General features: G+C 34.2%; 3 protein-coding genes and 1 long non-coding RNA gene across 6 annotated transcripts; 1 reads left to right on the top strand and 3 right to left on the bottom strand.

The window, feature by feature from the left end:
- Nucleotides 1-567: 567 nt before the first annotated feature.
- Sec61alpha (SEC61 translocon subunit alpha) lies at nt 568-4,038 on the top strand. The gene is made up of 8 exons (XM_076380188.1): nt 568-702; nt 898-965; nt 1,184-1,249; nt 1,355-1,565; nt 1,649-1,906; nt 2,001-2,167; nt 2,246-2,635; nt 2,713-4,038. Exons 1-8 carry the CDS (start codon nt 696-698, stop codon nt 2,974-2,976), a joined length of 1,431 nt encoding a protein of 476 aa, XP_076236303.1. The 5' UTR covers nt 568-695; the 3' UTR covers nt 2,977-4,038.
- Nucleotides 4,039-4,430: 392 nt separating this feature from the next.
- Nucleotides 4,431-8,306, bottom strand: Omd (integrator complex subunit 5 omd). 2 transcript variants are annotated; one of them, XM_076380186.1, is made up of 12 exons: nt 8,147-8,306; nt 7,861-8,089; nt 7,653-7,782; nt 7,168-7,577; nt 6,958-7,093; nt 6,229-6,898; nt 5,912-6,159; nt 5,637-5,842; nt 5,418-5,564; nt 5,216-5,356; nt 4,878-5,138; nt 4,431-4,797 (listed from the first exon to the last, which is right to left on the bottom strand). In XM_076380186.1, the coding sequence occupies exons 2-12, from the start codon at nt 8,080-8,082 to the stop codon at nt 4,576-4,578; spliced, it is 2,793 nt and encodes a 930-aa protein (XP_076236301.1). In that variant the 5' UTR covers nt 8,083-8,089; nt 8,147-8,306; the 3' UTR covers nt 4,431-4,575. The 2 variants fall into 2 exon arrangements, with proteins under 2 accessions (XP_076236301.1, XP_076236302.1); XM_076380187.1 differs by having other exon boundaries at nt 7,861-8,049.
- A 323-nt stretch (nt 8,307-8,629) lies between these two features.
- On the bottom strand, nt 8,630-14,183 carry LOC143180600 (protein anon-73B1). Of its 2 annotated transcripts, none has more exons than XM_076380455.1 (3): nt 13,926-14,183; nt 9,111-9,283; nt 8,630-9,034 (listed from the first exon to the last, which is right to left on the bottom strand). In XM_076380455.1, exons 2-3 carry the CDS (start codon nt 9,279-9,281, stop codon nt 8,936-8,938), a joined length of 270 nt encoding a protein of 89 aa, XP_076236570.1. In that variant the 5' UTR covers nt 9,282-9,283; nt 13,926-14,183; the 3' UTR covers nt 8,630-8,935. The 2 variants fall into 2 exon arrangements, with proteins under 2 accessions (XP_076236570.1, XP_076236569.1); XM_076380454.1 differs by lacking the exon at nt 13,926-14,183 and adding an exon at nt 9,705-10,161 and having other exon boundaries at nt 8,632-9,034.
- A 1,218-nt stretch (nt 14,184-15,401) lies between these two features.
- Nucleotides 15,402-16,670, bottom strand: LOC143180752 (uncharacterized). The gene is made up of 3 exons (XR_013002171.1): nt 16,063-16,670; nt 15,826-16,006; nt 15,402-15,727 (listed from the first exon to the last, which is right to left on the bottom strand). It is a non-coding gene; the product is annotated as an uncharacterized LOC143180752 (long non-coding RNA).
- Between the last annotated feature and the right edge of the window lie 953 nt (nt 16,671-17,623).

Genomic DNA, 17,623 nt, shown 5'->3' with positions numbered 1-17,623 from the left:
ACACCGAAACACAACGAAATTTTCGAAAATAACAAAGACAACTCATTCTCGATCAACTAATATAACTAAATAAACAGGATTAAACATATGCAAGTGACGGTATAGCAATTGTTCATCGCCATTTCTTAACTTTCGCATTTACCCTACAAAACAAACGACTCGAAACTCAAAACTGAAAACTACTAACTGCCGTCGCGACAGATTTTTTTCAGTATACACCTGACTTTTCCTATAGCTCAATAATAACTAAATTTTGTCAAAGCAAAAGCTTCATGTTCATAAATGAACAATAACTTTTCTTCGAATACGATCGTTATTCGTTATTTACGAACAAATCCTTCGCTATTTGTTATTCGCTAGTTTTATTCTAAATTGTAAATGGATGGATTTCGTCGGTAAACAAGTTTAATAGATTCTTTTGTGAATATCTAACAGGTGTCGCTACGCGTTTATAGCGCCATCTGACGTGCGCTTGGTAAATTTCGTTTCTGAGCCGGCCAACATCATCAGGTCACGTGACAATAGTATATTGATACGTGTCGCTGAAGGGAGCCACGACTTGCTACGGTTTGCCAGTCGAGCATACGCGGCCGGGTTTACTCGTTTTCTTTCTTCATTCGAGTGTCTCCACGGCGGTGTTGTATCCAGACATTAGTAAGAAGCGTTGTTTGGAGTAATTATACCTCGGATTCAAAATGGGATGTAAGTAGAAACCAGTTCCATTCAGAAATATGAAAATATTTGTATTTGTCTATATCGCCACGATATTAACCATGACCGTAACCTCTCCATTTCTTGCCTTTCATAGCACATATTGTTCGATTTCTCGAATTCTCGATTATTTCTCTACTATTTTTATACTATTTCTATACTATTTCCGATATTTATCTGTTTCAGTTAAATTTTTGGAAGTGATAAAACCTTTTTGCAGTATACTCCCGGAAATAGAGAAGCCACGGCGAAAAGTAAGTTTACGCCAATCTATTTCTGTCCTACTCCTTGTATTTACAGTTTTGTGAAACTTATTAATGTATTTTTGCACGCAATCGTTTTTCAAAATAGAGCTATTTCACCATTAACCATCTGTCAGCTAAATGTTGATCAGCTTTAAAATATGTGCTTTAAAATCTCCCTCTTAAACTGTTTCTTTAATAATTGTTCAATGATATAAATGTTTTTGTAGGTTCAATTTCGGGAAAAAGTATTATGGACTGCAATCACATTGTTTATCTTCTTAGTATGTTGTCAGGTAAGATACATTTTATAACAGATAACAAAGTGATTTCTTCAGGTAAGTTATATTTGATGAATTTATACTTGAATAATTGATACTAATAATGTTCTGTCTTTACAGATTCCTTTGTTTGGAATCATGTCTTCGGACAGTGCAGATCCTTTCTATTGGATCCGTGTTATACTTGCATCAAATAGAGGAACTCTCATGGAATTAGGTATTTCTCCCATTGTTACATCTGGTTTGATCATGCAACTATTGGGTGGTACAAAAATTATCGATGTAGGAGATACTCCAAAAGATAGGGCACTTTTTAATGGCGCACAGAAATGTAAGAAAGATAAAATGCATTATTGAGAAGTTTTATCTTTTATTTGAATTATTTTCATTGACGAAGTCAATTTTCTCTTACAGTGTTTGGTATGGTTATCACCGTTGGCCAAGCCATTGTGTATGTAATGACTGGGATGTATGGTGATCCAACAGAAATTGGAGCTGGAGTTTGTTTGTTAATCATTATTCAGTTATTTGTTGCTGGACTCATTGTCTTATTGCTGGATGAATTGCTCCAGAAAGGATATGGATTAGGAAGTGGAATTTCTCTGTTCATTGCAACAAATATTTGTGAAACAATAGTATGGAAAGCATGTTCTCCAGCTACTGTTAATACTGGTACAGTTTCATTGCACTTAATATCAAATTTTACTTGCTGTGTTAAATATGACTAAATCGTTTATACTAATTTACGTAATTACAAATATTTTAGGACGAGGCACGGAATTTGAAGGTGCAGTGATTGCACTATTCCACTTATTAGCCACAAGACAAGACAAAGTTCGGGCTCTCAGAGAGGCATTCTACAGACAAAATCTTCCTAACCTTATGAATCTTCTTGCTACAGTTTTAGTGTTTGCTATTGTAATTTACTTCCAGGTAATGTCACAAAACTTTTTCAATTTGAAACAAATGAAAGAAAACTATGCAAACTACAATTGAATTTCTTTTTAACAGGGTTTCCGTGTTGACTTGCCAATCAAATCTGCCAGATACAGAGGCCAGTACAGCAGCTATCCAATTAAATTGTTTTACACCAGTAATATTCCAATCATTCTACAATCTGCACTGGTGTCCAATTTATACGTCATTTCACAAATGCTGGCCGTCAAATTCCAAGGAAACATTATCGTAAACCTGCTTGGAGTATGGTCAGACGTCGGTGGTGGTGGTCCAGCACGATCCTATCCCGTTGGAGGATTATGTTACTATTTGTCACCACCAGAATCTGTGGGGCATATTCTTCAAGATCCTATTCACGCCGTCCTATACGTTCTTTTCATGCTTGGATCTTGTGCTTTCTTCTCAAAGGCATGGATCGAAGTCTCTGGCAGTTCGGCTAAAGCTGTATGTATTTATGAGTAAGCTTGTTGTAAGATTCACTCTTTCAAATATTATTGCTTTAATTGAAATCTATTTTTCAGGTTGCAAAACAATTAAAAGAACAGCAGATGGTGATGAGAGGTCACAGGGATAATTCAATGATCCACGAATTGAATAGATACATTCCTATTGCTGCTGCGTTTGGTGGTTTGTGTATCGGTGCTTTATCCGTATTAGCCGATTTCCTGGGCGCAATTGGTTCTGGTACCGGTATCTTGCTTGCGGTTACGATCATATACCAGTACTTCGAAATATTTGTCAAGGAGCAGAGCGAAATGGGCAGCATGAGTACGCTACTTTTCTAAGCGTTAACACATGTAGGGACGTTTAAAGTGAATTGTTTTAATTCTGAAGAACTGAATAATATAATTTATTGTAAAATAAGCCTGTTCGATGCTGTCGGTGCTGTTGACAACTGAATAGCACTGGAAACATGGAAGGTCTTCAAAGTGAATCAAACCGCACAGTTCTATTCCTTCTCTCTCTCTCTCTCTCTCTCTCTCTCTCTCTCTTTCTCTCTCAATTGAAATAATTGTATACACATATGCATTATGTGAAAATCTTTTCCACTAAAAACACTTCTTAACATCCACTTGTCATATACTTAAGAAGTATTTAATTATCGTTTCATAGTTATCATGTATCGATTTCACAAATACTATCAACGATCATTAACTTGTGTTTATACATGGAAAGTAATATACTGTCTTTTATATGTAAAATATCAAGGGCGATTCTACATTGTGTCAATCATTACCAATATATATACACGTTGACAAAGTGTAGAAATGTCGTATTTAGGAAAATACCCTCACCATTTGGATCAGCAGTTTCATTTGAAATTTGCATGTACTTAGTGAACATCTTATATAATGCATGAGATACTTATTGTATACGCTGTGCACTAATTATGTGCAAAATTTGAACTAAATTGTTTCCAGTCATTGAGCATAATATTACAATATACGCTCTAATGTAAACTAGTAGCATTCAATCTATGAATGCTCTATGTTTGCACGATATAATAACTTTCAAACAATAAACAACGTGTACATAGAAAAAAAAGTAATTAAATATTTTTCAGCAGTTTTACTAGTGTTTTATGCTGTGTTGAGATAAGAAGTGGCATCAAAGGTTTTTCAAGGTCATAAAGTTTATATATGTAAATGAAACCATATAACACGAAATCATTGTGTCAGGACGAGACACCCACCTAAGGGTAATTCGTACAAGCAACTGATTCGAACAGCGTTCGCTCATTACAGATATATCGTCATTCCTATATTAATATTACGATATACGGTAAATTAATATTTGTTTTCTTGTATGTATGTAGGAGAATATGCTTTTATAAAAATTAAAACTTATTATTTTTTTTTATTCCCTCCTGTTCTGATTTATTTTGAAAGTAGCATATTGTATCTCCAAGTCGATATAGAAATAATTTATTAATTATTAATAAATTAATTTATTCAATATACATCTGCAATAAAATACAAGAAAATAATTCTAAGTTATGTACATACAGGCTGTTATAAACAATATATTACTTAGTTGTGTATTCAAATAGTGGTAAAAATTAATTTTTATTTCATTTAGATACGAAGAGTTCACGTTTTTGTAGTTAATATTGTCACTAAATGACAATATTCAATGGTTGGCGTATTAATTTATAATATTTAAAGTAAATAGAAATTAATAAAATGTTTATAACTTTTGATGCAATTTTAAAACAAGAAAATAAATTGATTTAAAAACGTTTATTATTCAAAATGAGTATATTTCAAAAAATTATTAATATTCATTTTAAATGGTTTCTTAATATAATACAAAGCTTTGTTAGTTTTGTTACACTTATTCACAATATATACAGGAAACTGAGTCCTTTGCAACAAATAGTATAATTATTTGGTTTCATTATAAAAAAGAGTAGCATAAAGTGGACCAAGTTTATGAATATTGGCCAATAAAACTAAACGAAGTGTTTCTGTAAACCTTGTATTTGGAGTAGAAGTATCTGTATCCCTCCAAGCTATATTAACTCCTTCGGTACGTGTAAAAAGAGCTGGTGATGGTACATTTTCTCGCATATAAGCCCATACACATTCCTTCATTATAGTATTTATCTGTAATAGAAGTGTTCTATTGTTATAACTCGAAATTTTAATTAAATTTTGATTGCTATAAAACTGTACCTAAAACGCACCTGATGTGGTTCTAAGACCGTTAAAATATCTCTTATACTCGCCAAGGGAGGTGGTAATAACTGACCAAGAGCCATTACACTAACTAATGAAACACCTTCATCCGTATTCCAATTAGCCATGACAGTAGCAGCAATTCCCCTCAATAAGACTGAACAATATGCTAGTGCTGGCCTATACCAAGCTGTTAACTCTAACAATGTCCATAACAAAGGAACATCCCTGAACGTTCTGCGTATTTGTAAATCTCTTTCTATGGTAACCTAAGACATTAATTAAATTAATAAGAATAATATTAATAATGTCATAGTAAAGACATTTAAAAATGATTAAAATATACTTTTGTAAATTCTTCATCAGGCCATGGGAGTCCATTGTACATGACATCAGGTGAAACTAGTTCGACTAATAGTAAGCTGACCATAGTCAAAGCATCTAAATTTACTGGATATCGTTCCGATTCTCGATTATTACAACAAGCCTGTAATATTTAAGTATTGAAGATCTTATGAAGTGTTCAATTATACTTTCGAAATATTTACCTTTATAACATCCATTAATAATATTTTATTCAAAACAATTATTTCTTTATCAATTGAATTTTTGGGTGGTGGTTTTCGTGGACCATGTCCTATTACCCCAGCATGAAACACGGAAGAGTGTTTTTGAGCTAGCATAGTACTGGTAACCTACATCCAACATAATTTATTATTTCTTGTTATGAACATTCGTCTTAAACATCTCTATGAATTTGTTCATACTTGCTTATGATTTTGATGTAAAAGCAGCATTTCTTCAAATTCTGGTTCGAACTTCTCCTTTGCTCCAAAATATTTGGCTGGATCATTGTCAATACTGTGTCCCAAAATTTCCCTCAATGCCAAAACTCGAGCACAAGGCGCATGAGACGTCAAATCTTTCAGTAGATGACAAACTATCTTCACACCTTGCTGTTTCTTCGTTATATCTAAAAATTAAATTTTTAATTGGAATTACATTCTACAATTCATAGGTGAAAAAATATGCTAGTAATTACCCTCTTGTGCTATACACAAAAAGAAGTACTGAATCACAGCTCTTGTTAGCTTCAAAATAAGTTCCACATTGGGTATAAAGTTATCTTGTTCAGGTGAACTGAATAAATCTAACATCTTAACTATGTCATTAGCCAAATCAAAATCACTTGTCTTTGTCAACAAAGAGGAGATTTCGTATAGATTTGACTTTATGGCTTGTGTTACCATTTTTGAACGAAAGATCGCTACTTTGTTAAATTTTTCCCACCTACATATTACAGAGAAATAATTAAAATGCACAGACAATTTAGCACTGTGAGTTATTTGATGTGTTTACCTTAAAAGTATCGTCAAATTTTGGAAAAGCTGTCTTGTTTGCTGTTTCTCTCTAACACTTGTATAATTTATTTCTCTGAGCGCTTGTTCTAATACTTGATTAAAATAGCTATGATTAACCAGTACATTGTCTGTTTCAGACTTGTTTGAAAGAAAGAGTACAACATTGCTGGAAATAAGTTGTATTAAAGCAGCTAGATGAAAAGTTGTTACAGCTTTTACTAGCATATATGAGGCTGCTAATATTAATACATGTGGACTTTGACTTCCAAGAAAACACAGTAGCCTAACAGCTGTTTGAACTCTTAATGGATTTTGATTTAGAAGTAATGGCAGTATCACTCGCAATTCTTGCTTAATGGAGCCCAATAAAGCAATATTTGCTGATTGTGGCCCATATGTTCGTAGGAGTAGATCAATTTCTTCTAATACCAATTCTAATATTTCACTGCATACATTTTTCACGCTTTGAGCAGCATTCACGCTGTGGTAGCCAACATTACTAGTATTTAAGCTGGTATCTAGTAAAATATTTATTATTTGTGATGCACCTTGCTCACAACCCAAGACTAAATGCACAGTTAAGTCTATTAGTGCTTCTGGTTGATTATCAAAATACTTGCACCAATCAGATGCAAACAAAGCTAATCGTGGTATTATATCTGGTTTTACTGCAAGAAACGAATATAGATTATCACCTATTTCAGTAATTTGAAACAGATCAACTTACATGTTTGTAATACGTCACTGATTATTGCTTTTAAAAGAGTCGGTGAGAGAGATGCCAGATTTAAAAGAAATGGAACAGTAGCCAATTTCTGTTTCTTTGTGTCTTCATCAACATTCACATCTTCGTCTAAACTCCACTGAAAATATTGATATTAATAAGTGTAATTACATTCCAATGGAATCTAATTCATTGAACAAAGCTCAACTTTACTTTAAATAAATTTAATAATGCTGTTCGAATATCTTGGAAATGGCCACCAGCCAGATATCCCAAAATTCCAACTACAGAGTTCAAGTTAAGATTTTTGACACTATGTTCATAGCCAGAGGCACAAAAGTCTTTTAGACCACATGATAAAACCCTGGTAATAACTGTGTTGGGAAAACAACTTCCAACATAAGCAACCACCCAATCAAAATGGGGACTATGCACTACACTAGTATCCAATAGAGCCTTAATACAAGACTCTGTATCTGAATGCATAAGACATTCTAAACATTGAGCCGTAATATAGATCAATACACGAGTAGCACGACAAGACATCCACTGCTGAAGAAAATCATTAATTCCAGCATTAATGGGTAAGGTTCCTCGCTTTGAATATTCTGAAGATAGTTTGCCTACAATACAATATGTCAGTTACTTATACCAAATTAACAACAGATACATATATGACACATAAAACTCATGTGTACCCAATAGTTCTAGTGACCATGCAGAAATGATCGGTGCCCATGCTTCTGGATTTTCGTTAATGAAATTAGTAAAAACATCATGAATTTCTGCTATGATAGTCTCCTCGCATATAGTTATATTTTGATTCGTCTACACAGATATAGAGAATATGAATTATAATTCATCAATAGTATACAGTTTATTAAATACTAGGGCTATTAAGCTTACTTCAATCTGGCGAAAATATTTAGTAACTGCAGCGAAAAATACATTGCAGAAATATTCCAACACCGCATCCCTCGCCGCGGGTACATTTCGGAGCAGAGACAAAGCAGTTCGAGTAACGTCAAGAGTACTTGTATTATGCGTCGGTCTAACCGCTCCAGAAATGAATTTCCTAACTTCTGCTAAAATATCCTGCGGTGGCAACGCTCCCGTTGAATGCAACATTTTAATTCTGTTTTTAAATCATTCGTTAGATGATGTATTATTTTGATATTACATTCACATTTACCATTTGCGATTAAATGCGGTAACAAATCTATGTTGTACTAGTTCTACCATAATGACCATCATTTTTATTAGAATCATCGGAAATTAAACATGTTCTATTAGGATGAGAAAAGAGAATTCAAAAGTATTACTGATGTAAACAAAAAAGGGAAAACATTAACCTAAAATCACAATGTGCAACGTTTACGTTTTTCGAACGTCAGTTCTACGTGGTGCCACTAGATTGCGCATATATTTCGATATATCGATACTTCGTACTCTGTTTTAGTCGATTGTGATAAGTTTAAAGCTAAAATATTTAGGTCGCAATTAATTTTGTACAACGATCCAGTGAAAATAAAACTCAAAACATTGACGTATTTAAGTGTAAAAAATATAATTCATTTAAAATAGTTTTATTCATTTATAAATTATTCTCACTTATAAAATATTATATTAATTTCTTATCAATGATAATTTTATATATGAAATACTGTATAATCTGAAATTTCACAAAGATATTAGGATTACTTATATTAAAACGAAAACTACACTTAGACCTTCATTAAAATGGAAGTCTTACTGAAATAATTTTAAATATTACAAACAGTTTCTTCATACTTTTAAAATATTTAAATCCATTCAACATAAGATCAATGTTGAAATATGTAATAAAAATTACTCATTAGATTAAAAATATCAGTGAAATCATTGCTAAATGTTTGCTATAGAAAAGAAGAGTATAAATAATAATATCTAAAGGCAGTCTTCGAATAATACATTGTAACAGATATTAAATCATATCTTCATCTCAACGCCTTTTCTTCTTCTCCTGTTTTCGTGCTCGATGGGGTCTTCTTGGTGTAACTTGTGGACTATTCTCTGAGCATTCTACATCACTTGGATCATCCTACAATCAACCAACGGCATAATTATCTCTATACCTGTAAGTTATGAATCACTTTAGTAATTGTAAGTCAAAATACCTTTAGAGCTGTAATACCATCAGAAGGACCAACTTGATAAACCACTATAGCCAATAAACAAATAATTTGAAATACTGCGCCAATATAAAGTCCACATCTTAGTAACTGTTCGAATAATGTTTCTTCAGCTGGGAGTAAAAGACGTTTTAATTGTGGATCAGCATCTGCCATTTCTAAACACCAAAAGATATTACAACAAAATGTTCTTGTTATATTATTTATAAAAATAATAGTTCCAGTTTATGTTAAACAAGCTTCTTGATATTCTTTTATGACTATTAGCTTTTTCAACACTTTAAAATAATTAATTTTGTGATAGATAATATTGTACAATATTATACATAACGTTTTTTGACTTTAAAAACAATATTTAGTTTGTTTTAATAGTATACAACAAGTTTTCGAAAACTTAATTTATTTGTTATATATGTACACTATTGTTATGCTTAATTATGTCAACTTCTTCGATTCTTTTTTTTACTCTTGTAATAATCGTTAGATCAAAAGTTTTTGTTGGTTATTTTTATTTATATTTGGAACAAAATACGATTTAGGTCTGTCAACTTGCGAAACTTTTCGATTATAAGACGATACCTGTCCCTTAACAGCCATCAAAATACCAGCTTCAGAACATTTTTGTTTTCCAAAACATATGTCATATACTTAGAAATCAATAATCTAAGCAACAGTGATCGTAGAGTTTCGTGCCATACAAACGTAACAAATACTGCCAACTTTCCCAATGACGTTTCTGCGCTTACAAGTATTTAAACGTCAGTTAATTTCGATCAAGATATCGAGTATGAAATCGACATTCAACAAACATTGAACAAGACAGCAAAATCAGCTTAATCCGTCAGCAAATATAGTTTATCTTAATCAAAGTCGTAGAAAACTTTTATTTTCTATGTTTTTTTTTTAAATCGAGCGAGAAAAACGAGTATAATATAGTTTTGCCTCTCTTGAAGTTGGCAGCCAATAGTTCATTCATATATTTTGTACTAGATGGCATCGTGAATCAGTAATTCGATTTATGCGCTATCTATCGGCGGTGTACCACATTATTGTACTTCTAATTTATGACGTATAAAATTAACACGGTATTACATCGTGCGACTAAACAATCAGAGGAACATTCTATAGGTATCATTTAGTGTAAACAATAAGCTTCGGATTAAGTCGCAGGAAAAAATTGTCTGAAATTAAGAATTTCATTTTCGAATAATCGAACATGGCGGGTCAACAATAGCGCCGGAAGTTATCTGGGTTCGAGGCTTCATAGCTTGCGAGTCCGTGGATGTGAACCTTTGTTTTGTACAGAAGAATGGCTGCCATCTTTAGTTTTCGATGGATGTTTTCCGAAGAGATCGCGAATTCCCGTATTTATTGTGGTATTTAATAACGTAATTAAATATCGAACAGTGAAATAACGTCGTTCGCGATGTAAAAAGTGTTTTCTCGTTTGTTATTCAAGCTGCCCTGCTGTCAGTTCCGTTAAAAAATGCTTGTGTTTACATCCAAGTTTAAAGTGAGACTCTGTATTCCTGTCATATTAAGGTAAGCAATGGATTTTTATAGATTTTCATCGCGTGAAACAATTGGAAAATCATAATTTCACTAAGGAATAATAAAAATTTAATTGAACTGTCACCGAAAAAACTGTTACAATGCTACATATTCTGTTCGTATTATGAATCGTTTGTGACGTTCAAACGATTTTGTACACAGTTGTTCTTTCAACAAATTGTCATTTAAAACACGAAATAATTGTTTAGTTAACACGTTTCTAGCGGTTTCCTAGCTTTTCATCGAATTTCGCAACCTTATCTTGTAGTTCACTTAACCAAAAAAAAAAATTCAATAATTTTGTATGGGAACCTGATTTTAATATCTCGGTACTTGTTTCGGTAATCATTTCATCCCAGTTGTTGTTGCGCTTTTACAATAGAACGAATATTTTGAATAATATCTGTTAGTTGCAATTTTCGTTTCTGAATGGTGGCAACAATGGCTGGTAAAATGGTGAACGAGTACAGGTCAACCACATCGTACACAACTACTTTAATCGTAAAACTTATGTAGTTACTAACTTCTACTTAATGTTTAAACGTTTTTTTTCCTTACTTGATGACAATTCTTTGATTCTTTGCGTTCACGATACTCGTGTCAGTACGTTTTTCTAACATTTCTTGCTTATAGAGATGACTATATCATTTTTTTTTAAATAACTTTTTGTGGGACGAGTTACTTTCAATTTTATTTACGTATATACGTGCAATGTTCAAATATAAATTGCATTTCTTTTAAACTGTTACACCGTAATAGAGTTTGGGAGAGGAATTAGTACAAAATATGTAAGACATGGTTGGGATTTATAACTATTTTGATATACACGTTTCTTATTAACTAAAAAATTTGTTTGCTTTAATTGTATTCTGTTTTCATGATTGTACACTATTCAAATATCTTGATCGTACCTAAATTATAAGAAGTATTGATACAGAAGTAAAGTGTCGCAAATAATAATAAAACGAGACAACGTTTAAAGTATTCCTAGGAAATGATTAAAAGCTCTCAATGAATATGTAATAAATAATGACGGATTGGTCTTTAGAAACATTTTACCTACTCTATAATTTATTATTGAGATCACAACAAGATTTCAGGATCTTTTTCTTAAACGGTTTGTTCATAAAAAATAGTATGCCGTTCAAAACTTTATAGAGTTGTAGAACTTAAACTTTTCTTGTATATAAATGATATTGCTAGAGAAAGTTTCATACATTGTCATTACAAACATCATATCGCATACTGTTTTTGAGATTTTGAAACGTGTCCATCAGTGTGAGGTGTTATTATGGAAAGATAGAAAAGTTTCAGTGTATAATATTTGAGAGCAAATGAATATTTTTAACTTAAATAAGAGAAACAGTAAAATTGAAAACTATTTTACTCGGCGGGAAGAGAAAAATCTACTAGGCGGCGCTGGTTTCTTTCTCAGATCGCCATATTGCCGCCTTTCTCTGTCTCTTGCATTTCTCGTATCTTCTTTTCCCTCGTTTATTTTTCATCGAGACCGTTTCGCTCTCCTTCTTGATCTTTTCACGATCCCTGCCATTTCTATTGGCGTTTCTTCTATTTATTCCATCTTTTCTTTGTTTCTATCATTAAATTCTTCATTGCATATCTCATGTATTTTGTTCTAGTACAACTTGCATCCTGAGGATCCCAAATTTATCGATTCTCTCACGATACGCGTTTCCCGCGTTCCTCGTTTCTAGTTCTACTATTTGTTATCTTTGCTAATCTTAACTCAGAAAATTAAACAATCCGCATTTCCTCTTTTAATCGTTAAATCTGACTGTTCAAATCTTAAATGTATTATCGTACTTATTTTTTATACATTTATTTATAACATGTATATTTGTATAATTTGTTTCGTTTGGAAAAAAGAAAACATTTTCAGTATGAATAATATTGTGCACAAGCAACCGGAAGCGCATGGACCTCAGATATTTTTCCCTATATTCGATGAAATTTAATCTCGATAAACGGATAAATTTATGTTAGATTATCAAGAGCAGTAAAAGGGTGGTTCAGAAATGGTGTTTCTAATTACAGTAGATGAAGCCGATAAAGTTGCGTAGGAACGAACGATAAATAGGAGATTAATTATCGAGCGTTTGACGGTTTCGGCTGGATTAAATTGTCGATTTGCATTAGTTCGCTACGTCATACACTCACGCACAAATCAGTTATTGACTAGTTGCGCACTTCCCAGTAGATGTCCACTGAATGCACAAGTTCAAAACACGAAACTAATTTGTCATGGGATTGTTATTCTCTATCTTCGCAACGACACGACGTTTATATAGATACCGTATGCACATGTAGAATCTGCATAGTGTTTAGATTCATCAGAAATGCATTGTGTTTTAATATTGAATAAACATGAAATAGTAAATTATATTTTCATTTCCGATTTTCATGTTTTACGAACGTCAATCGATCCTTGAAGATTTATAAATGTTCCAACATAGATCCACAATGGTTTTTGTTCGTTGGATCAAACAGCCGTGTGAAGTCGCTAGAAGTGCTCGTTGTAAAGTCAAATCATGGTGCCCGTGGTGGGGTACGAATGTAGATACAGTGCTCGTGGGTGGTTGGTGATAACCAGAGGCGTCGCCACAAATTTCCTAGGCATTTATACCAATATCATTCGATCATTAATCAATGCAACAAAAAATATAAATAAAAAATTGTTTCATTATCCTCACGTACTCAAGACTCTAAAATACGATTTTATATTAACCAATTTTTGAATATTTCGATTTAGTTTATTGAAAGAATCAAGGGTTCTCAATTTAGTTTCTTAATAACCCGATTTATATTTTAAAGTACTTATTTAATAAATTTTTTAATTGTAATATTGATAGAAAAAAGTATTTGGATTCTTTGTTGATATGGCGGGAAAATATTGCCATTTCAATATATATGTTATTTAAAAAAAAAAGTATTGAGAACCCCCAATTTAAAAGTTCATATTGTGTTCGAAGTTTGGTTGGCGGTACGCCTCGGGTTGGTAGCATTTACCCGCTATGAGGTGAAATCGTATCGACCGCAAGGGAAGTTCGCACGGAGTGACGGGCACGCGCGACACATGTACAGTCAATTCTCGGAGAGGGGGAGATGTAGAAGACAACGTTCGAAGGGCACCTACCATTTTCATTTTCTTATTTTCTTTTTTCGGGATATAAAATTGGCTCGGTGAAAAATTATCTATATCTTTAGCCTGTTCTCTCCTAAGATACTTACATTTGTGCATCCAATATCTGGTCCATTTCGATCGCACATTAAATTGTACATATTCATTTAAGAAAGAATCTGAGACATCCAAAAACATTTCTCTTTATAATATCCTGTTTCTTCTCTTTCGAAATTTTTGTTCAACCGGACAAATTTTACACGTGAAAAAGGAAGTGTTGGTTAAACGATTTCTTTAAATTTGCGGGAGGAGCAGTCTGTTTGATTCTTTCTTTAAAATTGGGTCGTTCCAGTGGATATTGTACAGGGATCTGGGTCACACCGTGTAATCACTTTACCATTGTTCGTTTTATTAACACACTGGTATCGCAGGACCGTGATACTCGGATTTGTCGGGTTGCTGATCCCAGTCGCCGCGGTATCCATTACCATTGGTCGATCCTACTGACGTCATCGTAAAAGGTCCAATAGGACGATGTCAGTGCGTATATAACTTGCAAAGCGCTGGCTCGTCGCGCTCGATGTACGAATTTCATGTCATCGGAGGATAATAGCAACGTCCAATAATTACTTCTATGTGCACTAAGAATTTAGATCAGTTCAATGTATCTAGATAAAATTAATGATGTTGATGTTTTTCCGGCCGTATTCTATAGATTTTCTTGAGAATATCGGACTTGCATAAGTTTTATACTTTTTGTATGGTTTTTACTATTCCTTTTAATTCAACCGGAGAAGTATAGGATGATCGTTTACAAGGTATAGCGATTGATTTACTCCAAAGTTGATCATTCCCGTATAGAATGTAACACCTCATCTAAAGTTACAGCGGTTTACTGAAAGCCGCCAAAGAAATACCGAGTACCTAAAATCGGTTGTTAATCAATTAGGGAGCCATTCATGTCACGTTATTATGTCAAACGAAATTTTGTTTTGAGGTTATATAGCACTAAACCTTAAAAAGATAACTTAGTTTTGTCTAGTTTTACTGGTAGAGCTAGAGTAACGCGTTAAGGAGCTGAGATGCTTCCGAAACATATTTTCTAATTCGATCAAAACGGCCGCGTGCTTACTCATTTAAATATAGAATGACCCGAGATTCTTTAGAAACAACTTTGATCGAAAATCAAGCGAATGTACGACAAGTGGCTATTTCGCAAGATTTATGCTGCAAAGAACCAATGCATTTCTTTGCGGTGACGTCAGAGCGTATTAATGGTGCTAGTGGTTACTATGGGCACGACGTATCCGCGATGCGCGGAACAACGTGTATCGCACTTAAGTTTACCGAGGAAATGTAGAATTTTATGCGCAGCTGAAGTCGAAGTGTAGAATCAACCTAACATCTGATGAATATGTCTCATAAATTGGAATATCGATCTCAACTCTACGCACCAAATTTAAGATATTTTTCGTTAACGCTCACATCTTTAAATGCTATTTAATGAAATTAATTATAATAAATCGTTATCATATAAACATACATATTGAAGAATACACTAATGTTCTGTTTTTGTGCATGGAAATCTCTGCTTTTACGTGAGAGGATTGTGTAGTTCATAATTAAAAGATATGGTCTAAAAGGAATACTATTAAAGAAACAAACCTGAAAGAGTATACACAGGTCATGGTTTCGAAATGCAACGAAATGTAATAAAATTTATTCTCGCATAGTGAGGGTGCAGGCGCATACGAGAGATATGCGTGCGCGTGCGCGCTTATACTTCTTGGTAACCTTGGGTGTAATAGCGAAGGTGCACAATGCTGGATCTTCGTTTCTCATTGCCCTGTTCTTCCGAAACACCCACATACACCAGTTGTATTTTGCTCTGATATTACGAGTAATCAACATTCTAGTAACATTTTATTCAATCATATTTTTTAAATAAAACAACTTTTATTGGTTGATATCGTTTCGAGCTGATTATATTTATTCTCACGTGATCCATACCGTAAGATTTTTGTTTTCGATACGGGCGCGTTGAACCCATAGGCTTCCAATCTTGGCTACTAAACATTGGTTATTGAGGGAGTGGGGTGTCTTTCCATCATTACCGCGGTTTGGTCTTCACTGTACGGTCGCATTCCTAAGTGATTAATCCACGGAACCGCAGCGCGAAGCTGTTCGCTACCTGCGAATAGAATAAAATTGTCTTCAACAGATCTCTCCTGGTTGTAGGATATTTACGGTGCATTTGCGTTGCATTTTGAACAGTCTTCTTCTGTCCATATTATCTTTCCAGAATCTTCTATTCCTCTCATTTCAATTCTTAATGCAATCGTTTTCGGTTTACTGTTCGATTTACTGCCGCTATTTTTGTCTTTGTCTAAATTTTAATCGTTTAATTACTATTGGCGCGTGAAGATAATTTGGGTGATCAAACTGTGCGTTGACGCCTATAAGTGGACTTTCTATGTATAGGGCTATGCAATAGAACTAAGATTTCCGCACGTAGTACACGAAAGAAATGCGAGCTACTGCACTCAACGAGTTAAACGGTCAGTGAGGAATGTAGGTTTGTTCCTAGTTACGTATGGCTATTTAGTGCAAGCAGGTTTCGTGGAAACGTAAGCCATCTTTGAATAGTTCGCCGAACAACCGCGTTAGTACCGTAGCGTTGCATATCGACCGTCGCGAAAGTACGAAAAGGGATTGCAAAACTGCGCCACACATGTGCACACTTTCAGCCTCGTGACGCTCCCATTCATTTGCATGCCCGATCGAGTGGGAGAGACACGAAACTTTCGCTGCTCGGAATGGAGTGGTTGTTCTTCGCGCGACAACCATCTTCACGAGTGCCGTTTAAATCCTCCGTTGTTCCCTGGCCCTTGTGTACCATCGTTTACGAGAAAATGCGAGCACTTCGTACCCCTTGAAATGCGTTATCAACGAAAACCCTTAATTTTTCAAAAACGTACATTATCAAAACTTTCTTCCATTATTTGCATTTTTAAAGTTCCATAGTATTCAGGTTTTTATGCAAGAGAAATCACGCATGGACAGCATAGAGAAAGACATCTTGAGAAAACTGGTTAGGATAGAAGAGATTTTATCCTGGAAACATATTCTATTGCGAAAGAAAAGCTTTCGCACAGTAGCATCGGTCTATTCAGTACACAGCATTGTTTCGTATCTCGGTTTACTTCCACCAGCGTTTCTCGTTTACTCCTCTTCCCGCCTTCTCTCGGCGCCCTGCATCTACCGTCCTCCTCCTTCCCCCCCTTCTCAGATCCACCACAAGCGTAGCGAAGACTGCGCAAAAGTGAGGAGAGGACAGCAAGATACCGGTTATTGGCGGGGACTGGCATATTTCACTGAGTGTCCGGCAATCAGGCCTTTGTATACGGCTTTACTGCATGTTATACACATTCGCGTTCTCCCTTGTGCTTAGAGCGGCACTGCGATGAGAGGCAAGAGTGAGAGGGGGCAACAGTGTTTCTTCGATGAGAGCGAGAAAAAGAGAGGCCGAACGTTTGTTCAATGGCGTAGAACTAGTCGTAGGTATGGTTAATGCTAACCACAAGAGATGGCGTATTGATATTCAAGTTGTGATTTAACTTTGCTTTTCTCTCGTGAGACCATATCCCTAGGTACTAATAAATGATGGAGAGATGTTATTGACTTGATAGCGAAAAGAATTATACTTTTTCATCATGTAGCCTGTGTAATATCAAATGCATGGGAAGTAACAATTTACATCATCGCTCAGAAAATATTATTTAAGCATGCGAGCTAGAAATCGATGAGG

Source organism: Calliopsis andreniformis, chromosome 6, assembly GCF_051401765.1.
Source record: "Calliopsis andreniformis isolate RMS-2024a chromosome 6, iyCalAndr_principal, whole genome shotgun sequence".
Classification (NCBI taxonomy): domain Eukaryota; kingdom Metazoa; phylum Arthropoda; class Insecta; order Hymenoptera; family Andrenidae; genus Calliopsis; species Calliopsis andreniformis.
This window is presented reverse-complemented; position numbering and strand designations above follow the sequence as displayed.

Bases quoted from the DNA above. Each gene is read 5' to 3' on its own strand.
- Sec61alpha (XM_076380188.1), top strand. The intron at 966-1,183 runs GTAAGTTTACGC...ATGTTTTTGTAG, and splicing joins TAGAGAAGCCACGGCGAAAA to GTTCAATTTCGGGAAAAAGT. The intron at 2,636-2,712 runs GTATGTATTTAT...TCTATTTTTCAG, and splicing joins CTGGCAGTTCGGCTAAAGCT to GTTGCAAAACAATTAAAAGA.
- LOC143180600 (XM_076380455.1), bottom strand. From the start codon at position 9,281: ATGGCAGATGCTGATCCACAATTAAAACGTCTTTTACTCCCAGCTGAA. The intron at 9,035-9,110 runs GTATTTTGACTT...GGTTGATTGTAG, and splicing joins ATGGTATTACAGCTCTAAAG to GATGATCCAAGTGATGTAGA.
- Omd (XM_076380186.1), bottom strand. From the start codon at position 8,082: ATGTTGCATTCAACGGGAGCGTTGCCACCGCAGGATATTTTAGCAGAA. The intron at 5,565-5,636 runs GTATGAACAAAT...TGTTGGATGTAG, and splicing joins TACATCAAAATCATAAGCAA to GTTACCAGTACTATGCTAGC. The intron at 5,139-5,215 runs GTATATTTTAAT...TTAATGTCTTAG, and splicing joins CTGATGAAGAATTTACAAAA to GTTACCATAGAAAGAGATTT.